Raw genomic sequence first — 25,100 nt, 5'->3', positions numbered from 1 at the left:
TCCGGGGCTTGTTATGTGGTGGAATATACTACAGGAGGGCGGCTTCTTCAAGATCCGTTAAATATTAGTGTACGAAGTGAAATGATTATTGCTATCTACCGTACACTTTCTGGTCGGCTTTGTTCTTCTTTCTGTACATCTGTGCACAATCCTCATTGCCGTCTTTTCCACAACGATGCCTCTGCCTTTCGGGGTTGGACGTCAGACTCGTCCGCGAGCCCACAAAGGTTTTGGATGCTACTCACGCCGGACACGTGGTGACATGATATCAGCCCTTGCGAGCCCAATCAAAGAACAATTCTGTGACCATTAACTGTGTATAGACTGTGTTCGTTCGCGTAAGGCAGAATCTCTGAGTCCATAAATAGTGGCGAGGCCCGCATCCTACCATAACGAAGTCTGAAGTGCTCGTCGAGTGAACAGAACCGCAAAATTTCTGAACGAGGCTGCAACCAGCAACACACACACATCCCAAGACCCCACCCATCGGAGAGACATATCCAAAACCGACAAAAAAACTTCGGACACCACAGATCGAGGATCGAGGCGGGACGAGGCTCAAAGGCAACACGCCGACACCATTAACAAGCCGAGCTTGAGCCAATCGTAGCCTCAAACCAAGTACAGTCAGAGAACTGTCAGCGGGCCTAGTTAAACACTTAGTGGCTGAAAGGGGGTGGTACAACGCACGAGGGATAGAGGGCTGAAACAGAACTCGTTCTTGTTGATTTTGTGGCCGATTGTTGGCGAGATTCTTGCTGTTAGGATATATATGGAGGTCGTGGTCGAGGTGGTGATGATCAGGTGAGGTGGGAGTCAGTGGACGTTGATGTGATGGTGAGTTGTGGTCGGGTCTTGGCATTTCGATGAAAATCTTTTGCTGCAAATAAATACGAGTAAGGTGCTTTCGAAATGAGAATCTGGACATCCTTTCAGCGTGTTGCGTGAACTCACCCTTTCTTCGTTTGGTGCATTCCTTGAGCCTCCGTCGACCTCACCGCTTCCTTCGACGTTCCGTAGGGCGCTGGATAGAAGTCAACATGGCGTCTGAACGACGGGCTGTGCTCGAACCAGCTGAGCAAGACGATGATAGTCATTTCTCTGGCGACGAGCGCAACAACGGGTCTCGCACGTCACTGGCCGTGACTTGGATGATGAGCGTAGCAAGAAAATCGCTTCACTCCGAGAGCAGATCGCCAAGATGGGCAGACACTTGCTAGAACATGACGCTTCCATCTTCAAGAGAAGAAAGAAGGAAACGTCAGAGAACGCTGCATCGCCAAAACAAGCTTCCACGACTCTAGAGCCGGACTCCGCCTTCGTGACTCTCAAGTACACCAGAGCACGCAGTGAGGAACAAGATCAGGCTCAGGTCCCTTCTCTAGGGATTTCGAGCACATTGGATGTCGACCCAGAGGATGACCAAGTGGTTCCGTGTGCCTACACTCAAGCCATGAAAGAAGCAAGATCCAGAGGAATGACAGCCGAAGAATACCTCCAGGACTTCAAGAGGGAAATGTTCGAAGATTCGCGGAGACAGGTTGCCAAGGAGAGATCGATGTCGAAAACGCTCAGTCGCAAGAGAGCTCGTGAGAACGATCAAACTGGATCCATGTAAGCCCTCTCGTTCCTTCAATGACAGCCTACTGATCGAATTTAGCGCACGCAGGACATCGGATCATTAAGGCAAAAAACTGCCTCAATCTCCCTTGAAGACTCCCAGAAAGTTGAATCTGCACACGACCCAGCCTGCGAGAGACGGAGAGGCTTCCATCACACCTGACATTGGTCACGACACGTACAGGTCCTTGTTGCTCGAAGCTGCCGAGGACCGCGCCGCGACTGCCGAAGAAGCCGAGACGAAGCTTGCGGTGAGCGACTGAGGAACATTGTATATGGACAATGAGCAGGAAATTAGGGTCAAGAGCCATTCTGATGGTGGGTCGCAGGAGGTCTGAGAAGTAGCCGGTGGCTATTTAGGACCGGTAGAGGACAGCTCAGACTTCGCTTTGATGGAGACTTGATCGAGTGGAACACAGACAGAGCAGTAACGAGTGTACTGATCCAGCACATCCCTCCGGCTCGCTACGACAGCAGCCCTGTGAAGAATTAGAAGCTGAATAGAGCCCAATCAGTCTGAGGCGTCGTCGGAACTGACCTTTAGCCGCTGACATCAGAGAATCACGTGATGAAAAGAATCGGAGTCCCTCGAGTCCCTTCGACAAGCGCGCCAATCCCGCCCGGAGTTGTCATTCTCAAAACCTGAAGCGAGCCGCCGATCGTGCCAACATCTTCTCCTCGCCTATCAATGTCTGTGCATCGCCACGAATGTCGGACGCTGTTGTCTCGTGTTGGCTTGCCGTTCGGCGAATGCACTGGACCTCGCCTAATGTTCAGGTCTGGCGTCATAATGCAGGATAAGTACCCTGAAGCAAGTTTCCCTTCGAAGTCGCGAGTCGAAGACGAATGGGACGCTGATACTTCGGCCTCTGGCGCTGATGGCTGATAAGCAGAGTATCAAAGGGTCGAGGCTGTGTCTGCCCTATAGCTTCGTGTGGCATGGTCGTTCCATTTGTCGCAATCGCAATGGAGAACATGCTGCTGGCACCGCTGTCATCCATTTGATAAGACCAGGTATCCCTGGCCCTGCTATTGTGTTCTTCCTCTGGTTTCCACCGTGCGCATTGATGATACAGCTCTAGCTACTGACTACACTCATACGTTTGCATATTGAGTCCAGCTCATTGATTTTCCACGATGAAAGTGCTCGACAACGTCCTGGACAAAGGGCGAGATGCATTGCATCATGTGCACCACAACGACAAGCCAGAAAGCCTACCAGAGCATGAACACAAGCGTAATGATAGAGCTTCGACAGTGTTCTCTCACCGGTCGGACACGGTGAAGTCGACTTCAAATGCTTCGCAGAGGCCGCCACGGCCATATTTAACCAGAGTACCTACTGTGCAAACCAAATAGTAAGTCCATCGCTTATGAAGGCAATCGTGCGACTTACCAGTCCAGTATGGAGATGCTTCTACATCTTGATCGCATACCACGAGTGCACAACATCCTCGCCGCTGGCTTTGGATGGATCCTGCTTGCGGGCTTCCTAGTCATTCCTGGAACTTTCACTTCATTCAAGCAGACCGAGGCCTACGAGAATGCGAGCGGGGACGCTGCCTCGGACATCGCCAACTCAATCGTCAACGCCATCAACAACGTGCCGTTGGTATACATCAGCGCCGCTTTGAGCGGAGTCGGGGCCCTTGGTTGTATATGGCTCTGGTATCGGTGGCGGAAGAACTATGTGTGGTTGATCAACAGGATCTTTCTGTATGTCTTACTCGATCACACAGGCCTTGACTGACTGATGTAGGCCTACTCTTTTGTCGTCGCTTGCCGGTGTGCTCTCGACCATTGTCAATGTATACTCAGCAAGAGAGGGCGTCTGGAGTGTCACGGCCAAGATCGCCGCAATTGTTACCGGCAGCTGTGCAGGTGTCTCGTTGGGGCTATTCCTGATCTACAACTTCTGGGCCCTGAAGGGTGTGCGCAAGCAGCACGATGAGGAATTCCCAGAAGAGTACAGGCGCAAAGAAAAGCAGAAGAAACGGGAGAGTGTTATGGAGAAAGTGAAGAGGAAGGCACACGAGCCTGCGATTCAGCCAGGAAGTATCGTCTGACATCGACAGCGTCTAATGATAAGCATATAGCGGTTGCGACCACCAAGTCGACGTTGGTCGTTCCTTCCCATGTGTGTCCTTCGAGCTTCTTGCCCACTGCAACTCATTGGCACTGTGAAAGAACAATGATGTCAAACACAGATAACGGCAGGAGCATTCGAAGTCCTCCTGGCAGACCTTTGATCCCCGAGACTTTCTCACAGCGCCATCTGCACATTACTTGCAACAAACCGCATCACATAACCTAGTATTATCAACATTCCTAGATTGCAACTTTGATGTCTCCTATCCCCTCGAAAGCATCCCAATCATCAACCCGACGATCTACCCACGCCTACGAAACCACATCGGCAGGACGTCGTCCTAGGAGCCTCCGACGTCGTAATGCTCGCAAGAGCAGAATGCAGAAGATCGACCTTGGCCTAAACGAATGCTTTGAGATTTGCCAAAGCAAAGGTTACCATCAAGACCCCGATATACACATCGGGTCAGCAGCAAGTCGAGACGGTAAGAAGGCCATCCAACCTGCATGATCATACTGATCCCAACAAGTCAACCCTTTCTCTGTCCTTGACCACAATCTCTTAGCACCACCGACGCCACCAAAGTCCGACTTCACCTTCACGTTCCCCGCTCCAAACAGCTTCGCCACCACTGCAAGCATCTTCGGGCCCACAACAGGTTCTCAATCTGCTTCGGCACACCCAGGTCGATTCGATCACAGCCAAAAACGTGTGCGGCCCACCATTACTCCTGTGCAGCAACCACCGAAAGCTTTCAACCAATCTCCGCCGTCATCGCAGGTTGCGGTAAGCTCGAAGTCTGGAGAGGCACTGAAGCACCAAGAACAGCACCACTGCCCTACTTTGAATGATATAAGAATCCCAAGTCCGCTCCTATACCACAAAGAAAGCCGCCAGGCATTCAACCTTCCCGATGACAGCCTTGAGGAGGAACGCATTCAAGCTTTCCTACGAAGTTGTGGTCAAGCTCTACCTGATCCGGCCATCTGGTCCGATCAAAGTGCAACGGCAAAGACCGGTGGTACCGGAATCCAGTCCAAGTCAACTCCTACCGTCGGTCACCAGGATCTCTCTGTGCTCCACAGCAACGATCCACCCACCGAGGGTGCCGGCGAGTTGTTCCGCAATGTACCTGAACCACCATGGACCATATGCTCAAGTATCTTCAATACACAACTGGCACGGAGAGGCTCGTCTGGCCAAAGACCGGTACCGATTGAAACGACTTCCGACATCTACAGGAGCTCAAAGGAAATGCGTGTCACAGTGTATCAGAGAAGATTGGAAGACCTCTGGACCCCATTCACAGCAAATGCTTCCGATGCTTCGAACCCTACTAGTCCATCACTGGATGAGTGTATGGAGATGATTGACACTGGCAGGCCCGTTCAACGTGATGGAAGTCCTGCTTCGACTCCCATGGATCTCATCGATGATGATCCTGAGACGATTGAGCGGATGTGGGATGCATTCGAGTCCACAATTTGCGGCTCGGACACAGACACGATGGCACTAGCCCGGACCGCGCCCCCTAGATCGACCATCGATAGACCCAGGGAGCGCCTTGACAGTGATGCCACCATCATACCTGAAATTGACATAGCTGTGTGTTCTGCGCCGGATTGCACTGCGCTAGTGCCAGCTAGCCTGTACCGACAATCAGTGGAACTCCAGCTAGATCGTCCTTACAATGCGGTCTCATTCGCTCGTAAATTTGCTGGTGCAGATAGGTGCACCCTTTGGCCAAGTCCTTCCAGCGTCGGATTGTCTACATGGCTGAAGGATCTCGGTATCGAGCAGGAACACACCCCCAATTGCGACATGGGAAAGCATGAAAGTTCTGCGTATCGAGTCGTCATGAACGAGCTCCTCCAGTCAGCAAATCGCAGCAATGATGCGAATGGGAATGATGAAATTGCCAACTCGGCTGCAAGCTTTGGCCTAACGAGCTTGTTTGAAGAATTTGAGGACACCACTGCTTACGCCGCACCTGTCACTACCAACGTCAAGGAGATGAATGTACAGACCGCGACATCTCCCTCTGATGCTGACGACGATGGATACTTTTCGTCTCATGTGAGTGACGACGAGATTGCCCACAGCGAGGCAGCTTTCAGCGAAGTTGAGTGGGACTTCGATTGGGACTAGGAGGACCAACAGGTGGACGACTGGAACGAGATGTATATAAAGCTGGCATGACTTGCCTGTTGAGATTGCGCATTGGGCCAGAGGACTGAGACGTTATGGGCGGCCGAAAAGCGATGATAGTCTGATCAGCACACATGGAGCAAGTGATCTGGTATGTTCCAATAGTTGTGCCGTATGTATATTGTCACCAGATTGCCTCCTCGCGGAATCCCATTATTGTTGCTCTACATGCTGCTGCAGTGCCTTCAGTATCACAGGCACATCAATTTCAATCCACTGCACCCCCCACCATACTCTGCCACCCAATTTCTCCATGACCCTCCGAGACGACGTATTGGCTGTGTCCACGTCCGCGTGTCCGTACCACTGCGTTGACTCAACTCTTTCTCGATCATCTGCTACTGTGCGCTCGCTCACAGGATCAGACGTTGACAGTCTAAACGTTTGCTCAATTTTCGGCAATAAAGCCCTTCCCAGCAACGTAGCCAGACCTTTCCCGCGATGCGCGGGCTCGACATGCATGCTCGACAGGCTGCCATCTTTGCCGAGGAAGGCCCATGCGATGCACTCGGACGAGGTGTTGTCATTAACCGAGGGGTCGTGGTAGTAGATTCCCAGATTTGTAATCGCCTTCAATGTAGTCAGCGTCCGTGGGATGGGACTTCTGTCGAGTACCGTCTGTAGTTCGGAGGTGGTGAGTGTGCCGAACGAGTACCCATCTGGAAGTCTGTACCCTTCGCCGTCGACTGCTGAGCCAATCTGCGGTGGCATCACTACCTTGACATACATCCCATCTCGCCTCGCAACCCCATTTGCCTCGAAATACGGCACAAGCACAGAATGAACGCTCCCGAAGAGGACCTTGTTGGGTGAGTACGGCTGGGATAGATACTTCTTGTTGTCGCGCAGCCAGATCCAGTCCTCAGGCGGCGAGGTGGGGCGCTGAGGGATGAGACGGTCGGCGAGGTGAGTGAGAAGGGCATGCAGGAGGGCGGCGTGAGTTGGACTGGGGATGAAGGGCGTGGGTGGTGAGGTGATTGGGCTGGGTGGAGGGTTGGTGAAGGGGGTCCGCTGGTCAAAAGGGATCTCCCAGGAGGCGAAGACGATAACTTGGGTTTGCCCGGCGGGCGCGAGGTCGATGTGGGCTGCTAGCCATGGTTCGGCTGCTGGTGGTGAAGGCGAATGTGAGGGTTGAGAAAGCCAGTCGGTGATCCTTGAGGATGAGTCGTCCGTGTTGGTCAGGGCGATGAAAGTCTGCGAAGTGGGCGATGGCTTTCGGTGGTGAAATTGGATCCAGCGGCTCAGGGTGATGGTGTAGGGAAGTAGTGGATTAAGTTTGTTGTGTAGAAGCTGTAGCTTTTGGGAGTGGTCGAGGAAATCGGCCGTGATGTTGGGATGTTTCGGCGCTGAGACTGATGTTGCTGCCATCTTGACTATTGTGGTGCAGACTTCAGTTTACTACTCTTGTCGTCTTAGGACCACCCCACTGTTGCTCCTAGATCTCACCTCCACGTCGGAACGTTATTCTTCTCTTATGTTTTGTCAAGAGCAGCCTTCATTATATGTGGCGGTGCCTTGCGAGGTCCCGCACATCTCCGTGGGCAACGATGATCTTTGTTGACTCACGATTTGTGCAACGCTACGGTCCTACGACTTACATTGGAAGAATTGCATATCGCTTGGCATATGCCGAAGTCCATCCAGTGAATCACAATTGGCGCGGCTTCGCCAATTCATGTTATGAGCCGTTTTGCTATATATATGCACGTACGAGCAGATCTTCAGATATGGTCTGATCAACGAGAAAGATATTGATTGACGACGTCAGAAGCAAAAAGTGCTGGCATTCTGTCTATGATAGTCGCTCATTCTGTGTGCGTACTGTGCAATCTTCAAGGATGAGTGGACTACACCCGCCTCTCGCCGTGATCGTGATTTGCTTGCGGACCCTTAGCCGTTTGGCTCGCCACCATCTCGATATCGGCGCCACGGATCCCTTCGTTGTCGTAGCGCGATTTCTTCCCTTCTGGCGTGAAGCTCTTTCGCGCCCAGATGGCGAACCACACAATTATGAAGATCACGCAAGCCCCTGCCAAAATTCCGAAAATATACCCAACTAGCGTGCCAGTGCCATCGTTCGGGTCGAGGAAGTTGTACGGATAGAAGCCCTCCGTTTCGTGTGTGATGTAAGCCAAAGCAAGGTAGAGCGCTAGCAGAAAGATAAGACCAGGTAGATGCAGCCAGGGAGGCCGTCGAGTGGCAGGCAGAATAAGCTCGAACAGAGCGATTGCGGAATTCAGACCGTGCTTGGAGAGCTGGTGACCAGTCAGTACATCGTCAAGTCCACGCACCGTACTCAACTCGGACGCCGAACTCCCAGTTGGGGCCGCAGCGTCCTCTTTTCAGCCAAACGAAGCACCACTTGTTCAACTTACATCTCGCCATCTGTCCACACCCACCGTGTACCACGGATCGGGTGAAAGAATCGACCAGTACACAATAGTGACTAGGAAAGGAAACGTGACGATAGTTGTGTAGTAGAAGCCATGAAGAGCCTGCAAAGGTCGGGGCCAGCTGTCAAGCCAGCTTCGTCCGCGCAAGGAGTATACCACCCCGTGTATCCCCGCGATAAGGGTGTAGAAAGCAACGCCCCAGTAACTCAGTTCTGTGAAGTAGGAGAAAGAGTGGCCGATGCCTTCAGGGCGCACGCCGTATGTAACGAAGATAACAACGAACGCGTATGATGATATCAGTAGGCGAACGACGGCGAGGATACCAGGGCCGAACGCCCACGACGTAACGAATGGCAGGGCATAGTGATCGTTGTCTACCCCGAGCAGGTTGTATAAGGAGCGCATTCGAGGACGATACGTGAAGACAGTATCCGAGCTGTGGCTGGAGTCTAAAAGAGTATGAGAGTACTGATGGAGTATGGGTGTCCTAGGAGCGTCTTGAGGTGTGTGTCTAGGTGCTGTAAGTGGCGAAATTATAGGCATGTACACAGGAAGCAACGATGTCGATGTACCCGATGAAATGAAGTGCAGTCGCGACATACCTCGGTTAGCATGCCCAATGCGGCCGCATCTAAACAAGCATTTTTGGCAGTCTAGGCAAAGCCCGTTGCCCAAGTCGAAGGAGAATTGTTGGAAAATGAAACGCCTTGTTTCATCGTGTAGCAGTCCAAGACTTACACCATAAATGAACATAAGTCGTCTTCTCTGATCGTGACGCTTTGCTGGCAGCGATTCTCACGACCTCTATGTATCGCCATCGTGGCGACCTGTGCTATGGCAGCAAATCGATGGCAACGGGCGGTCATTCTGAGCGGAAGTTCCTAGGTTAGCGACCAATGAATGATCAGTACCTGCTCCCGCACTCATACGACGACGAAGAGCTAGGGTCTATCAACGATTCTTATAGCATTCGCAACTTCTGTTCGGGATCATGCCAGGACGCTGTCAAAGACCAGCATGACAGCGCAGCTGTCGATATCAGACGGCCTGGTGATCAAGGACACCCACTGGCGTTCACCCGCCTTCGAATGGTGATGTCTATGGCTGAGTGGTGCAAGCCTCAATTTTTCCACAGCCTCGACACAGCCAGCAAACAACAGCTGTGCTTAGGTCGATCATGGCGCTCGGAGGCCGATTCTGGAAAGGCTAAAACTCAGACCTGAGCGGTGTTCCAGACATTCGGACATCCACAAACCTTCTGTCACAGCTAACGTGCGGTAGCCACGCGGCATCAATCTCTGTCAGGTATAGTCTCCCACTGAACACACAAGCATTCCTTGCATGAACTGCCGTCTCGGCGGGTCTTTAATACCCGGCCAATGGTCATGAAGTCATCACCACAACAATTCGTTAACGTTTCTCTATTTCTGGCTAACTGCTCGAGGGAAATGTAAGGTACACCTCCAGTAGGCGGTTCCCATGAGGCATCCTCCATGTCCGACAGGCTTCGAGCCGTCTATCCAGAATGCAAAAGTCGCTGGATTATCCCAAACCCGTTTAGTCGGATGGTAATGTTCGTCCAGCCCCAAGTGATCTACTGGCGTTGGTACAATTCGCGAAAGTCAACTGCTCCAGCCTCTTGAGACCCTGGCTCTTGTCACGTTCTGAACTTTGCCACCAGTGAATCCTATTGACATAAAGAGCTTCGTCCTCGACTGGTGGCGCGCACACTATCTAATCGATCTACCTACCAGCGTATCCTCACACTCGTTGACAGGCATGTTGCGCGGTTCCTTTCTCGCCCTCACGGCGCTGCTCTCGCTCACATCTGCTGCACCTGCTAAGCGGCAATGGGGCGACTGGCAGCCCTGCAACAACGAAACAATCCGCATCCGTAAGGATTTCAACAATCTCTGTCCAGAGGAGCGCAAAGCATTTACAGACGCTATCAACTGTATACGTTCTCAGCCATCAAATCTCGACCAAGCAAAGTATCCAGCGGCTATCAACAGGTACTTCGATTGGGCCACGGTTCACGTCAACCGCACCAATGTCGCTCACCTTTCAGGCTATTTCCTGACATGGCACCGCATGTTCATTCACCTCTTCGAGGAAGACCTACGAAACATTTGCGGTTTCGAAGGCACAATGCCATACTGGAACTGGCCCGCCACAGCCGATGATCTAGCCAACACACCAATCTTCAACGGCGACGCCTACTCCATGTCCGGTGACGGCGCATATATCCCCGACCGCCCACCAACAGTCCTCGCACCAGGCTTCTCCCTCCCAACCGGCCTCGGCGGCGGCTGCGTCACAACTGGACCATTCGCAGGCATGAACTACACCATGCAACCCATCCCGATTCAGGGCCTGATTCTCGGCTCCCCACTCCCACCCAACGCTTTTGCGAACAACGGCTCTTGCCTAACCCGCGACCTAAACCCGTACGTTGCCCAGCGCTGGGACAACTGGACCGCCTTCAATGACGCCATCGCCGCGCCCAACCAAGCCGCATTCTCCACTGCACTGAATGGCGTATTCGGCGGCACCGACCTCGGCCTGCACTCTGGCGCGCACTTCATCGTCGGCAACCCTGCTTCCAACATCTATGTCTCGGCGCAGGACCCGATCTGGTATCCGCTGCATACCTTCCTCGACTTGATGTACGTGCAGTGGCAAAAGGCGCATCCGGAGATCTACGATGAGTTGTATGGGACGATGACTGCGAATAACGCGCCGCCGAGCGCGAATGTGACCCTGGACTCAATGGAGCCGGATTGGGGTTACTTTGGGGATAGCGTGCCAGTCAAGGATCTGATCTCGACCACGGCAGGGCCGTTCTGCTATGATTATGAGTTCCAGCCGGGGCCATATACGGAGAAGAGAGGGGAGAAGATGCTAGGCTGGTCGTGATGCAGTAGGTGGCATAATGATGTTCGACGTGTCGAACGGACGCTCGACAGAGCTTAATCGTTGTACATAGCACTCAATCTTTCTTGCATGTCAGAAATGTTAATCTAGCTCGACGTATGAATCGTTGACCTCTTGTTCATGTTGCCACAAGTCGTAGACAGTAGGTGAATCAGTATAAGTCTTGGTAAAACATCAAGACATGAACTCGTTATCGTGAATCAACATTTCTACTCGAAAACCAAGCGCCTTGCTCAAATATCGCTTGAAACGCTTCCACCTACCAAATAACTCCATAGTCTGCCCACTCAGAATGGGAGAACTTCCTCCACCGATACGGTGGAAGCCGAGCGCTCCCTCGTCGACACTGACTCTGACCCCTTCCAATATGATGTCGTGGGTTCAAAACGTCCACTACTGTCGGTAGGTGAAACCTCACCCGCATCTGTGATTTCGACTGCTTCGGCAGTCGTGCAAGGTGACCCGTCGTGACGTGGGAAGACATCGTCTTCCTCGTCGCTCGACGAAGCTGAGTCCGCGTGCTCCTGCTGAGCTTCCACAGCGGCAGTCTCGTACGTCTTCGAGGCTCTTCGCCGTGGCGGCGGAGGTGGTGGCGGCGATGTTGGTGCCCGCGGCCTTGGTGATGCAGCTTTTTCAAGCAGCGATCTTTGTGTTTCGACGTAGAGGCGTGCATGTGCAATGACTTGTCGCAAATCTGGGTCGTCAGAAGACGACTGCATCCGTATCCGCTTGGCGCTCAGACAGTGTAGCTCTATGGCTTGTGCGGTGGTAGGTGGCATTGTGATTGTGTTGGATGCACGTCGGCAGTCGAGCATTTTGCGCCGGGCTGGCTGGGGCCTAGTTGATTTAATGTGGCGGTTCAGGACGGTGTCCTAGCGTACGTTGGTTATCACCGACGGTGCTGATGCTCGACTGCCGTTTGTGTTATTTGTTGTTTGTCTACAGCGAAATATCCTAAAGTCGAAGGGACGAAATCGAATGTCATATACGTCGGATGAACCATCCACACGTTTCCACACGCTGACTTACGTTGCGACACCGGCCCACGCAAGCAAAAAGGCAAGCAAAGGCATATCTTGCGATATACATACTGCCAGTGCCCACCAGCGAAGTCAGCAACTCCATCGGCCAGCAGAACAATCGCCGAAGTTTGAGCACGAAACTCCTGTCAGGCCGAGCATATCGGACTGCTCGCCCTGTCATCTGGTCAAAAGTTGAGGCGGCACTTGCGGCTCTGCGAATCCACCAAGAACATTCTGCCCCGGAAAGGACGGCGTGGCGGCTACGTCATGGTCCCTGGGACTATTTTCGGAGGTCTGGCATGGCTGTGATTGGTTGTGGACAGGGCAGCGCACAAGGCGCCGATTGAGTTTGCCGTTGGATTTGCGAGTGCGCTATATATCAGCGATCGGAACTCGGGAGTCGGGAACGCGCAAGATCAGGGCCTTAGTGGTAGGCAGCGCGCGCACATATAGCCAATCAGTCTTCGACCAAAATACTGCGATTCGCTGAAACAGAATGCGAGTCTAAATGACTGACAGGCAAAACACAGATTACGGCAACTGCGAGCGGCTTTGGTTTAACAAAGGACTATCAACACGCAACGCGGCGCATGCCCCGATTGGTAAGGAGGCGGCGACCTTGGCACATGCATTGACCCTGGCCTCGAAGATAGACACCAGCAGCGTACACGCGGCGAGAACCTCTTGGCTACATTGTTGTGTTTATCGGACTCAAATGTGCTCGTCTGGCTGACGTGGAATGCTATGAAGTTGGTGAGCATACGTCGTCGTCGATGTAAGAGGCCCCCATCGCAAGCACCTCTTCCTCCCAAAAGGCACCACCCAAGATACCTTGATGCGATCGACCCGGTATGAACGGCGTCCTCTGAGCGCCGGGCTGATGGGTTGGTATGCGTGTCGTAGTTCGAGCCTCGTTCAGGTGAGGCAATTAGGGTCCTTACTAGGGCATAGAGTTGCTGCAACCATATATGCAAGACCGTCGCTTGATCACTATGTGGGCAGGAAGTCACCCCCAGCCGATTGCGACGACGGAGACGATCGCCGACTCCCATTCCGCTCAGCTTCGAAAGCATGGCGTACATGGCCAGAACTGACGTGTACGTGAAGTTTTGTAAACCGAAGAGGCAATGTACTGGTCTCGCGGTTTCGCATGGGGGTTGCTTGCTTGTGACTTCGTTCGCGGAGGGCAAAGAGCTCAGCTTGGAATCAGCCCGCGTCGAGTGTGTTGTTTCGGCGTTGGTCGTTGATGCGAAGCTGAACTTCAACGTCACGACTGTGCCAGAGGCCTTGGGATGTAGTTCGCTACGAGCCTTTGCAGCGCAGCTGGTAATTACAAATTCGCACACAACGGAGACGCTAATGTTGTGTATGGATGATGGCTCACACCACTCAGGGATTCGATTCTCGATGTCTCTTGAAAATTGTGCTCAGTTTTGTGATGAGCTTGTTGCGTTTCTGCTTCTGCTGTGAGATAACACGAGAGGCCTCCTCATCGGTAGAGCTATGCTTGGATGCTGCCGCACTTGGAGACGACTCGGTGGTATATGCCTTCTCTTGACTCGGATGTGGACCCTTGACGTCCTCCTCAATGTGGTGGAGCCGCGACCTGAACTCGGTACCAGCGATCAGGATGTTCGGGAAAGAGGTGTATCTGTTCGGATCGCGGGGCTTTTCCTCAACATAGAGCCGGCCTTCCCGATTACTGGGATTGGAAGTGCGACCTGTCAACATTGTCACGATCTCAGAGACCTCGCCGTTCAGGAGCGAGTTGATGATCGGCGTGGTGCAATCCACGCTCTTCCCAGAGCCCGTCAACATCTTCAGGGTGCCCTCTGTAGCATCATGCACAACTTTGCCACGCAACCAGGCGCGGAACCCGTCAGAGGCCAGATCGACGCCAAAGAGACTCATCACGACAAATTCCGGTACCACTGCGCCTGCAAGCTCGCTCTCGTCGACGCCTGACAGCCTATCGATATACGACAGGGTAGCGACAGCGACTTCATCGAAAGACATGGTATAGTCCGCCTCGAATCGTGGGGCGTACTGTTCGTCGAGCGCCTGGGCAGTCGGCAGACCGCGGAACGCAAAGATCTTGTCTCGAGGGTCCGAGCATTGTTTGCTCTTGTGGTCCAAGACAGTGGTCACAAATGTATGAAGTGGGTCTCCGGTCTGCCTGTTGCCACCCGGGGCGGACGCCATGGCTCGTTTGTTTCGGTCTTTCGTGTATAGGAGACTCTCTACCGCGATACTCAATCCGTCTTTCACCAGGGCGTCAGGCGCGCCCTGTGTAGCGATTGTACCCTTGTCCAAAGCACTGAACGCGCGCAGACTTGAAAAGGGGACGACGAAGCGGCCGCTGTGCAGCATCAGACGGGTATCAGAGCAGATGACTTCTGGAACGATCCACGTGCGCGAGAAATACGGATTTCTTGAAAGCGCGACCACGTCGTCTCTGCCCAAAGCTGCAGCCTTCTGCTCAAGGTCCAGGGTTTGATCCGGGGTCAAAAATCCATTATTCATGGCCCACCGCATGTGTAGGGCTAGGAATGCCGCCTTTGTGAAGGGCTCCTCTTTGCCCAACCAGGCAATGACGCCTTTTGCGGTACAGTAGATATGATGCATGCTATTGAGTTGCTCGGTCTTCTCTTCAAGGTCCGCCTGGTTGATGCATATAGCGTCGATCCAGAGATCCCATGTCCAGAAGGCCCCTGCGTTATACATGCCAAACGGGACTGGCTTGACAAAGCGATTCTGGAGGAAGTCAAGGAGATTTTGAGCTACCCCAAATGGCTGTCCATCAATGGTGATGGAGGCCACCGGAGTTGGATCATGCCAACAGTACGAAACGGCTCCAAAGTTCTGCCTCACGCCTGACTCGATCTTATGGCGTATCAGCTGGCAACGTATGTCGTCCGTTGTGCTCTCTGGAAGGACACGGAGAAGACGTATATATCCGGGGTCGAGAGGTGTGTAGGTGAATGCACTAGCCGCAGCGGAAGCCATGATGTTGCTGATCCGACAGATCTTGCTTGAATTCCTCGCCAGGGAGGGCGCTGTGAGACCTCGTCACGATGACATTATGGCAGGTCAAGCAGATGCTCCGTTGCTGAAAATCTATCCAGGTGATCACCGTGATGGAGATGCCTGGAAATGATGCACTCGGAAGTCACAGTACGAGATAGACATCGACTCTTGCGCAAGCTTCCTAAGGGGCTGTCGCGTCATATCTAGCGTGGCCTTGGTACTGCAAGCAGATACGAGGATGCTGCAAGCCACGAAATTGGACGAAGCCTGACAGCGGCTGCAGGTTTGCCGGGACGGAGGCAACATCTTCTTTGTAGACGAATGAAGGCCAATGGCTTGTTCGGGGGTTGCAGCATTGAAATTGTTGTCAAAAGATTGCATAGCAAATCAATCCATGGTTGCAGGATGACAGGTGAGAACAGGATAGGAATACTCGTGTAAAGTGGCAGGAGGTGGTGGCTAAAGCGGCGGCAGGCGGATTCAGGGGCTGCGGGCGGAAGTCGCGGGCGGAAACAGGGATGCAGGTGGAAGCCTTGGAGACGACCGCAAGTTCCGCTGGCAAACGACATGAGAGCAAATGCTGAGAAATTGTTCAGAAAACTGCAGTGTACATATCGTAAACTACGGGAAGAACGCTTGCTGTGCGTGCATGGACCTCAAAGTAGCAGAGTCGAGAATGGATTATATCGCAATGCCTCTCGAGCCACGATGTGCTGGCAAACAGAGCAATCTGATATGTTTTGCCTGATGGCACTGTTGATGGGGTTGATGCACAAAGCAGTACTGTAGAGCCTCATGATGTGCAGGCCATCTACTTGTAGTAAGAATTGCACAGCATGATATGCAGTCCCCGAGGGTCCAACTCACAGAAAGCAGCCCTGAGCAAGACCCTCCCAATGTGAAAGCACAGAGCCCCTCCATTTACTGAAAGGACACGTTGCAGGAGCAACACTGCTGCTGCCTACCGTTCAGAAATGGCAACTCACCTTCTCAGAAAAGGAAGCAAGCCAACTTCCATCTGTCGCGCCGCTAAGTGCGGGGCAATGGTCAGAGGATGACAGCAACCTGCAACCTCAGATTTCAAGCAAACTGTCGCGTTGCTGGGGGAAGTCACTGGTGCCTGCCTTCCCAAAAAGGGGCCGTGACCTTCCTTTCTTGACTTCTATCGGTTGCGCCGCTAAGTGCAAGGCAGCGGCCAGCAGTGAAGACAGTTTGCAACCTCACACTTTCGACATGTGAGCAGATTGTTTGTGAGGGGTCGATGGTGCCTGGCTTCTCAGAGCGGATGTTGACTTGCCCTTCTTGACTTCAATCGGGTTTTGCGCCAAGGACTCGCTGCTTTAACAAGGGCAAAAGTGCTCCTGCCCAGCTGAAGTCGCGGGGACAATGTGAGTCACCTGGTGGAAACCTGAGTACTGTCCAGCTGAACCTTCTGCCCCTCTGCCAAAGGCCTTGAACTAGGTGTCGACACGTCAAGGGATCTTTGGTAGGAGGCGGATCGAAGCTGATTGCCGCGGCGGTGAGGTGTTTCAGAAGTGAATGTCCGGCCACAGAATGCTGATACTATGGCGATGGATCAATGAGAGCGACATTGACATGAGTATATGATGGGGCTATTTCGTGGTCGTGTCGCATTGTCTGGCAGTTGTCATACCAGGTGTCTTCGTGGATGAGGCCAACGAACGCCCAAATCGACTTGAGATCTCTTTCGACGTTGCGCTGCCGACTTGTCCTGAAACTCGGCGGCATGTCATGGCAGCTTAGACCAACTCCTCCCTCTGATCGACGTACACACAAGCACGCTACATATGAAGATTGAGCACGTACCTCTTCTCCATGCCCTCCCTCACGAGGGAGACGAATGCTGAAAAGGTGCCGCAACAGCAGCAATGATGATTTGAAAGAAATTACTATTCCAATCAAAGATCAGAATAGATCAGGTCTTTGGTAGTTTTCAACTAGCAAAAAACTGGCCTCGGATGAAATCCTCACTGGCGCAGTTAAAACCCGTGCACATGGACGAAGAGGAGAAGAAGAAATCGAGGAGGAAAGGGGTGCGGAGGAAGCTATATAGGTTGGAAGTTGGAGCAGGCAGGCAGCAGTGGCTTGGCGTTGAAAGCCTAACAAGCCTAATTCTTCAGCTATCACTCACTCTCCATGAGCCTTACATATGCTGAGAGAAGTGCGGCCGACATGATCATCGACGGGTTAGACTTTGCTGGTGAGCAACAGCGGCTCGGGTGTGCTTGTTTTTGTGAATACAATACATTTCGAACCAAGACAGCCATGGAGGAGTGACGTGAACATAAACGTTAAGCATTAGTTTACAGGGTGTTGGCTTCGAATTGAACAAGAGCCTTGGTGGTCGCAGTGCACGTGCGACCTCGACATGGCTCAGTCTCTTGCGGACACGCAAGGCCAGAAAGAAATTCCTTGGACTCAGGCAAAAGTCCATGAAAGATAGACCAAGAAGCGAAAAGCCACCCGGGCGACTTCGTGATCGAAGTCCAACGTCGTGCCACCTCTTTCGACCTTTCAAGCTCCCCAGACGGCGATCCTCCCGCCCGCACCACAATACTCACTCGCATCGCCCTTGCACAACATCCCCTCGCAATCTCCCATCCCCGCCACCTGCACACCATCTTTCAACGCATCCGCACAGTAGCACTCCTGCGCATACTCCACACCCGCCATTTTGAAGCCCCGACTCTTACACCCAGCCACACACAACTCCTGAGTCATGCTCGTAGCATTCACGAAACTCGCCCCACCCAGCGTCCGCGGTCCAGAATCCACAAAGCATCCCTTATACCCCCACCCATCCGGACCAACCGTAGCCTTCAGCCGCGGCGGCACGACGAGTGTGTTATTGTACACACTCACTTTCCCACTGCCGCCGCAGATCTGCGAGGCAGATCCAGAACAAGCCATATTGCAACCGGCGGCGGCTGAGGAGGCGTTGGTGGACAGAGGTGTAGATGTGGAAGGAAGGGAAGAACCGCAGTAGCATTCGCGCGAGTACTCGAGGCCGAAGAGGGGGAGGTTCTTCGAATTGCAGAAGGTGGCGCAGACGGTGGCGTTCATGGTGGAGGAAGATGTCATGCCTGAAGGGAGAAGCGTCCGCCGGTTGAGGGCTCGGCGTAGCAGCCGAGGGGAAGGTAGGGGGATGGTGGAGTTGAGGTTGGTGAGGTAGCGGTGGTGGTGGTGGCAGTGGTTGTGAGTGTGGTGGATGCCCGAGTGGTCTGTGTGCTGAGAGTAGTTGCAAGTAAGGTCGCTGAGCTCGACGAGGGCGTAGGGGTTGCGCTTCGAGATGATGTTCCTACTGACGAAGGAACGTTCGGGGAGGATGGTGAGCTCGATGATGTAGCAGTGGCTGACGTGGTAGTAGACAGGGAAGTGCTATTTCGTGATGTCAAACTCGTCGAGGCGGCGGCAGTGGGAGAAGTCGCGGTCGTGGAGACAATGGATATAGTTGCACTTGTGGTTGCAATTCCTGCCGATGTCGTTGAGATGCTGCTGCTACTGCCTCCAATGGAAGTGGCGGTCGCTGTAGAGGCACTTCTTGTGGTCGCTGAGGAGTTCGTTGTGATGTTCGACACTGTAGCGGAAACAGAAGATGAGCTCAATGACATGCTCGAGCTGACTGAAGTCATGATGGTCATTGAAGATGTGGCGTTGACAGTGCTGACCCGAGATGTGACTGAGGTCGAGATGACTGAAGTCGTCCCAGCCAGCGATGAAGTTGTACTGCTGGAGCTAGGCGGCGCGAATTGGTACAGCGAGAGGCCGTTCGGACCACCACAGATCGTTCCAGAATTGCCTGAGCAGGTCATTGAACAGCGACCGTCAGTGACAACGGCTGATCCTCCCAGTAGGGTGTTGCCGCAATAGCATTCGGAACTATACTCCGTCGCCATGTACTGGTATCCGGTACAGAAAGAGGCACAGATCTCAGCAGTCATGGAAGAAGAGGCGGTCGCTTTGTCTGCAAGTGCTCGCGTGCCAGATCCTTCGGAGTAGCAGTCGACGTAGCGGAAACTCAGAGCACTGGGTACAGGTGTGGGCGTGCCCGGAATAGCAACAGTCGTGGTAGTAGTCTGCGATGATGAGATTGAGGTGGCGGTCGAGGCAAAGTTTGACGTCAATGTCGACCCAGTCGATGAAGGGTTCGCTGATGAGCTGGAGCTTGGAAGAGAACCAGATGCATACATGTTGAGGCGGCTTGGACCACCGCAGTACTCGGTCTGGTTGTTGTTGCACGTCATGCTGCAATCCGATGCTGATGCGCTCACCGATCCTGCTCCAAGACTGTTGCCACAGAAGCACTGACCACCATATTCAACACCAGAGTACTTGTAGCCAACGCAGGCGCTAAGACACCCTAGAATCGTGTTGTTGGAGTTTGGCTGCACAGTGAGCGCACGTACACCTGAGCCTTCTGTGTAGCAACCAAGACTCTGGAAACCAAGCGCTCCAGGGTTGATGTAAGGACCAGGAGTGTCAGTCGAGTTGCCGTTCCAGCGAGCGATGTCGCCGAAAGTCGACAGAAATGCGCCGCCGCCATTGACACCATTTCCGCCGCAGATCTGATTGCTGTCTCCGGTGCACGGGAAGTTGCAGTTGTCGTCCGTGACGAGAGTCTTGGGTCGGTTGTAGCCACACCAACATTGAGCTCGGTATTGGGTGGCAGCAAAGATGTAGCCACTTGCAGCACACTGGCTGATGCAGGCGCTGTTGTTGTTGGCAGTATCGGACGAGTAGATCTGAGTCTGCAGCTGTCGGCCAGGATCGTTCTCCTTGAAGCAGCCAGCGTAGCGGTATGTCGCCTGCTGTGTGCCTGGATTCAGAGGCCCGACTTGTTCGGAGACAGCATTGCAGGCGAACTTGAGCTGCTGCTTGCCAAAGGTGGGATCATTGAGATTGATCGTCCAGGTCGCGTTGCCTGTGTATGCATTGACGTTGAATTGACTCTTTGGTGGTGAACAGTACAGAGTCGCTGTGGCGTTTTGTCCAGCAGAAATGAGGCTGCCTTCCGCAAGGTCAACCTGGTTGTTGGCGCCGATGATGCTTCCTGGTATACCAAACGGCGGCTTACTAACTGTCAGCGAGATGGGTGCAGCGTTGGCCGTTCCTTTATTGGAGATTCGAAGCCGCAGATTTCGACTCGTATTCTCTGTGACATTTCCGAAGGAGAATGTGGTACCATTACTGTATGGAACCCAGGTGCCCATCGGAGTCTCGAACTCGATGAGAGCTTTCGGCTGATCCGACCCGGATGCAACAGCATTGAGCACTGTCGAACCTCCGTTCGAATTGATCTGTACGAACACGACGTAGCTGCCACTCTGAGAAGGATTGAAGTTGACTGGAACTGATACGCCTTGGTTGGCGAGAATGGAACTGGGCAGACTGTAGAAGGTGAAGGCAGACACGGTCTTCGCATTCGCAGTCCCGTTCGGTGCAACCCAAGGTCCAGCCGCTGATGACGTCGAGAAGAGGATGGACGAGATTTGAAGAGTGCTATTGCCGACGTTACTGATGGTAAAGGACTGATTGACACCTGCGATATCCTGGCCAGTGATGTAAGAATTGAAGCTGATAGTGTTCGGTGCAATTTGCAGCAGAGCTGCCTGGCTCTGTCCGGTGCCACGAAGCAAGACTTGTGTGCTAGTCGAGTAGCCTTGGGTTTGTTGAGTTGTGTTGAGCACGACAGCGGAGGACAGAGGTCCGACAGACTTTGGTGCAAAAACTGCTTGGAAGGAGAGTACCTGTCCCTGAGTGAGTTGATATGGGAGGGTCGGCAAGCCGCTGAGGACGAAGTTCGGGTTGCCAGCGATGCTGGCCGCGTTGATGGTCATAGCAGTGTTGGCAAGGCATTGTACAGCTTGAGGAGCTGATGTCTGGTTCAAGTTGGTTGATGCAAACTGAAGAGAACTGCAATTGACCGGCAGGTTGACAGGTGAGCCATAGGCGTAAATGTAGCCCTGATTCGTGCCCTGATAGACGATGCCATCGCCAAAGACCGGGCGGGAGAACTTTGTGGTGCCTGGCGTGACGAAAGAGTTGCGAAGGTTGAGCTTGCCGCCACTTGGCACGGCGTCATAGATTCGTAAATTCGCTCCTTCGACGTCGCTGGTCCATAGAAGACCAGTACCTGGCTGTCCATCGAGTGAAGTGGTAGTACCGTGGCCAACACCCAGCACATAAGCGTTCTTTTCTGGTGAATCGGCGACCCAATTGAACGAGGCCACTCCATTGTTGCACGAGAACTTGTAGACATGAGTTGGGTATTGGATGACATTGATATAGATGTAGCCGCCTTCCATGGGATAGACACCAGCACCGGCGTAGACCGAGTTCTCGTTCTGAGTGACCTGAATGACATTGTCCAGCTTGTTTGGCCCATTCTGGTAGCCTCCTAGATTGTCGAGATCGAGCCAGTATGTCTTGCCGCTCTTGCCAGTGACGACGCCCATCCGCTTGACGTTGCCGCATTGAAATTGACTTGGCAGCATTTCGAGGGGTGTCGTTCCAAGATCTTTGTCGGCGCCGTCTAGTTGTGGCTTCTCCCAAGGCATGAAGAAGTCAATGACGCGAAGAGAGCCGTCATCGTTGATTGCCATGTGAACTGCTGCTTCTTCGAGAGCGGGTGGTGGATTTCGACCATTGACAGGGATGTTGCTGAGTTGCGAGGCGTAACCGTTGCCTGTGGCGAAAAACATGCTGCCCTTGTCGTCGCTCGTTAAGCCTCCGCCAGACATCCACACACCACCTCCTGGAACAGTCGGACCAACGCCGGCACCTTCGGTAGTGAACTGTTCCACGATCTTGCCGGAAGACTTATCCCATCCGAAGATCCAGCCAGTAAAATTGTACTGAGCGCAGTGACTTGCAAATCCAGCATAGATGTACTGGCCATGCTGCAATAGTCCTGGACGCTGATGATGTATTCCAGCTCCGAAGCCGCGACTGGGGTTATTCCGAGCAGCCGAGCCCTCCAGATCGACTGGAAAGTTTGGTCGTTCAGTCAAGTCGGTGGTACTAATAGCGTGGAAGTAGTAGCGGCCATTGGGTTTGCCACGTGCACCGCTCGCGCTCTGGTCGAGATACGTCTTGGCTGTGAGATACCAGGTGTCCTGCATCGAGTCAGCTTGGCATTAATGGCCCAGGAACTACTTACCGTGGAGGGATCAATGACGCCTGTCGCTGTCACTCCAATAGTAGGATTGATGTCGGTGCAGCCATCGAGATCCGAGACAAGGAAAGGTCGATGCAGATTGCGCGAGGCTACGATGGCTCCAGTCTTTGCATTCATTTTGTAGATGTTGTTCTGCGTCGTCGCTATGTAGACGTACTGGACGCCATCACTTCCGGTGTAGACAAGTGGTTGGGAGAAGATCTGCTCCGGCACATTCTGGTTGTTGACGAGGAACGTGCCCGGAAGCAGCGTCTTGAAGAGAAAACCAAATTGAGGACTTCCGACAATGGCTGGGTCCATGTTGTGATTGGTCTGATAGCCGGTCCGGTCGTTCGATCCACCCCAAGTAATGGTGTCGGTCTTGTGAAGGGCATTGGCGATGGGAAGGAATGACACACACAGCCATAGAACTGATATTATTGGCCATATAGGCGCTGACCGAAGTGATCGCATTCTGTGCAGGAAATCAAAAAGCATACCAAACTGCCTTAAAGGAGTGACTGGAAGCAACAGGAAGCACAAGGAGCAATGGCGGCCATGGCGATATATCAGTCTTTGCAAAGCCATTTTGACGATACCATCGAGCTGTCATCAAAACTTACTGGTAACGTCGTGGGCGGCTCCTTTCCGAGACATTGGGTCCTGGTTGCTTTGAACGCGTAGATCCTCAAAATTGCAACTCATCAATTCATACGCAAAACCCATACTGAATTCATCTCCTTGATTGGACTTGCTTCGCAAGCATAGTGCTTGAGATGTGTCGAGCGTGACCAATATAGCTGATGTCAGTCCGGCTGCAGCCTTGGTGTAGAATCTAGAGCGGGCATGGCAACGGTTGAGAATTGGCGCTCCCTGATAGTCACATTGGACATCTGCAGTACTTTGAGACATAGACTTCGTCACCACGATCAATATCAATCATCTCGTCTGATCACTGACAAATGTTTGGGTTGCGATTCGGATGCGCAAGAAGAGTATGGCTCAAATCGTGCCGCACAAATAGGGTAACTGGTATGGCAAGACCGACTTGCGCAGTGAGCCTGGAACTTTCTTTGCTCATGTTGATTTCCAACCTTGCGGGTGTGCTGCTGCATGCTGCAATTCCGGCTTTCGCATCTGTCGAATCCTGAGAAATGAGGAGAGACAATGGGCACCTGAGTCACTCTGGCTGCTGTCGCGTTAAGCTTCTTGTGCCAAGCCGTTGCGGAACGCGGCCGGGCTCGATCCTCCAGGATTTTTGTATCGGATATCATCTTCTTTCTCTTCTTTACAATTCACCGCCGATGAGCAGCAGTACATCTAGTATTGTTTATTCCAGCCTCATCCTCTCTACGATGAGGCTGTCCGTCGATTCGTGCGCAGATCACTCTTTTGACTTACTCTGACTGGGCATCTGGGATCCGAGGTCATTCTGACCTCCTTGGAATCTGGAAAATCACAGTTGAGGGGACAATCCATGCTGCGAATCATCGCTGAGAAGTGGGAAAGGACTTCGAGAGGTAATTCGCATAGTATTGACAGATATGATCAAATATTTGTGGCCACGGAGCGTGCCTGGACCTGGTCAAGCCCCAAACCTTTGCTCGATTTCTCGGTATATTTGTGGCGAGATCTCGTCGCTGGAATCTCCCTTCACTGTCACCACAAGTCCGGGACCACTTTCTCGGTAGAAGTTCAGCAGACCTGTACTGGTCTCGTCGAATTTGGTCAACCGTTTCCTCCAGGTGTCTTCACTGTCATCTTCTCTCTGTGACAATGCCTCGCCAGTCACGTCGTCTTTGCCAGGGACCTTCGGATCGTTGAAGCCTACGTTGTATACTCGGCCGGATGGCGCATGTATCCACCGGTTTGCCATTCTTCCCAGGATGATGTCAACGGGCGTGACGAGATGTATGACGAGGTTCATCGGAAGTAAGTGTGATAGTGCCTGCGCTTGAGTTGCCGTTCGAGGAAAGCCATCGAGGAGGAACGAGCAGTCTGGACTGCTGTCGGGTTGTACTGCGGATGACGCAGAGCCGTTTCCGCGCTCAATGGCTGCTACCACTTCTTCATTCGGTCGGTTGGTCTTGAGCCACTTACGCGTGGTGAGCTCCGATAGGATCAAGTTGAGGATCAATGGATCTGGCACGAGACCGCCCTGCTTCATATACGAGTCCGCTTGTCGGCCTACACTGTGTAAGCGGGTACGCCAGGTGGTTCACAGGCAGACTGCATACCTAGTTCTGTCTTATCCTTCACATGCTGCCGAAGCAGGTCACCCGTCGCAATAGAGCTGAGCTGCGGGTATCTTTGTATAAGTCGTTCTGATTGCGTTCCCTTCCCAACACCAGGTGCGCCGACCAAGATTATTCGTGCAGCTTCACGCAGCTTTCTTGCAGCCATGGTGTATGCCTAGGGGTGCCGGCAGATAGCTGAGCCGCTCGCGCAGGGCCGCTCGCCCAACAAAATTGGTCACGGCTTCATGTTGATCTGTCAAGTACGAGTGAAGCACGAATCGCAAGGTGCTGTTGTGAAGTGGTATATACACGCTGATCGTTGTAAGAAGATCGTGAAGGCTGGCCAGAAGCAATGTGGTCCAGGCCGTTATACCGAAACTTGTTCGCTCGGGT

The 25,100-nt window shown here is 53.0% G+C and overlaps 10 protein-coding genes across 10 annotated transcripts; 4 read left to right on the top strand and 6 right to left on the bottom strand.

The window, feature by feature from the left end:
- Positions 1–1,201: 1,201 nt before the first annotated feature.
- Positions 1,202–1,685, top strand: AB675_6952 (uncharacterized protein; the record flags this gene model as incomplete). Its single annotated transcript, XM_018147282.1, has 2 exons — positions 1,202–1,614; positions 1,661–1,685. The coding sequence occupies 2 exons, from the start codon at positions 1,202–1,204 to the stop codon at positions 1,683–1,685; spliced, it is 438 nt and encodes a 145-aa protein (XP_018003612.1).
- Positions 1,686–3,025: 1,340 nt separating this feature from the next.
- On the top strand, positions 3,026–3,686 carry AB675_6951 (uncharacterized protein; the record flags this gene model as incomplete). Its single annotated transcript, XM_018147281.1, has 2 exons — positions 3,026–3,336; positions 3,380–3,686. 2 exons carry the CDS (start codon positions 3,026–3,028, stop codon positions 3,684–3,686), a joined length of 618 nt encoding a protein of 205 aa, XP_018003371.1.
- Positions 3,687–4,087: 401 nt separating this feature from the next.
- On the top strand, positions 4,088–5,857 carry AB675_6950 (uncharacterized protein; the record flags this gene model as incomplete). The annotated part of the gene is made up of 2 exons (XM_018147280.1): positions 4,088–4,193; positions 4,239–5,857. 2 exons carry the CDS (start codon positions 4,088–4,090, stop codon positions 5,855–5,857), a joined length of 1,725 nt encoding a protein of 574 aa, XP_018003261.1.
- Positions 5,858–6,070: 213 nt separating this feature from the next.
- Positions 6,071–7,285, bottom strand: AB675_6949 (uncharacterized protein; the record flags this gene model as incomplete). Its single annotated transcript, XM_018147278.1, has 1 exon — positions 6,071–7,285. The coding sequence occupies one exon, from the start codon at positions 7,283–7,285 to the stop codon at positions 6,071–6,073; it is 1,215 nt and encodes a 404-aa protein (XP_018003459.1).
- Positions 7,286–7,764: 479 nt separating this feature from the next.
- Positions 7,765–8,715, bottom strand: AB675_6948 (uncharacterized protein; the record flags this gene model as incomplete). Its single annotated transcript, XM_018147277.1, has 2 exons — positions 7,765–8,172; positions 8,293–8,715. The coding sequence occupies 2 exons, from the start codon at positions 8,713–8,715 to the stop codon at positions 7,765–7,767; spliced, it is 831 nt and encodes a 276-aa protein (XP_018003128.1).
- Positions 8,716–10,089: 1,374 nt separating this feature from the next.
- Positions 10,090–11,226, top strand: AB675_6947 (uncharacterized protein; the record flags this gene model as incomplete). The annotated part of the gene is made up of 1 exon (XM_018147276.1): positions 10,090–11,226. One exon carries the CDS (start codon positions 10,090–10,092, stop codon positions 11,224–11,226), a length of 1,137 nt encoding a protein of 378 aa, XP_018003578.1.
- Positions 11,227–11,531: 305 nt separating this feature from the next.
- Positions 11,532–12,023, bottom strand: AB675_6946 (uncharacterized protein; the record flags this gene model as incomplete). The annotated part of the gene is made up of 1 exon (XM_018147275.1): positions 11,532–12,023. The coding sequence occupies one exon, from the start codon at positions 12,021–12,023 to the stop codon at positions 11,532–11,534; it is 492 nt and encodes a 163-aa protein (XP_018003260.1).
- A 1,632-nt stretch (positions 12,024–13,655) lies between these two features.
- Positions 13,656–15,272, bottom strand: AB675_6945 (uncharacterized protein; the record flags this gene model as incomplete). Its single annotated transcript, XM_018147274.1, has 1 exon — positions 13,656–15,272. The coding sequence occupies one exon, from the start codon at positions 15,270–15,272 to the stop codon at positions 13,656–13,658; it is 1,617 nt and encodes a 538-aa protein (XP_018003186.1).
- Positions 15,273–17,828: 2,556 nt separating this feature from the next.
- AB675_6944 (putative fungistatic metabolite) lies at positions 17,829–22,791 on the bottom strand (the record flags this gene model as incomplete). Its single annotated transcript, XM_018147273.1, has 3 exons — positions 17,829–18,692; positions 18,938–22,429; positions 22,474–22,791. The coding sequence occupies 3 exons, from the start codon at positions 22,789–22,791 to the stop codon at positions 17,829–17,831; spliced, it is 4,674 nt and encodes a 1,557-aa protein (XP_018003390.1).
- A 1,264-nt stretch (positions 22,792–24,055) lies between these two features.
- On the bottom strand, positions 24,056–24,873 carry AB675_6943 (GTP:AMP phosphotransferase, mitochondrial; the record flags this gene model as incomplete). Its single annotated transcript, XM_018147272.1, has 2 exons — positions 24,056–24,657; positions 24,708–24,873. 2 exons carry the CDS (start codon positions 24,871–24,873, stop codon positions 24,056–24,058), a joined length of 768 nt encoding a protein of 255 aa, XP_018003319.1.
- Between the last annotated feature and the right edge of the window lie 227 nt (positions 24,874–25,100).

The sequence above is a fragment of the Cyphellophora attinorum genome (assembly GCF_001299255.1).
Source record: "Cyphellophora attinorum strain CBS 131958 chromosome Unknown Contig5, whole genome shotgun sequence".
In the NCBI taxonomy this organism is placed as follows: domain Eukaryota; kingdom Fungi; phylum Ascomycota; class Eurotiomycetes; order Chaetothyriales; family Cyphellophoraceae; genus Cyphellophora; species Cyphellophora attinorum.
Note: the sequence above shows the minus strand (reverse complement) of the source record. Positions and strands in the feature narration are given on the sequence as shown.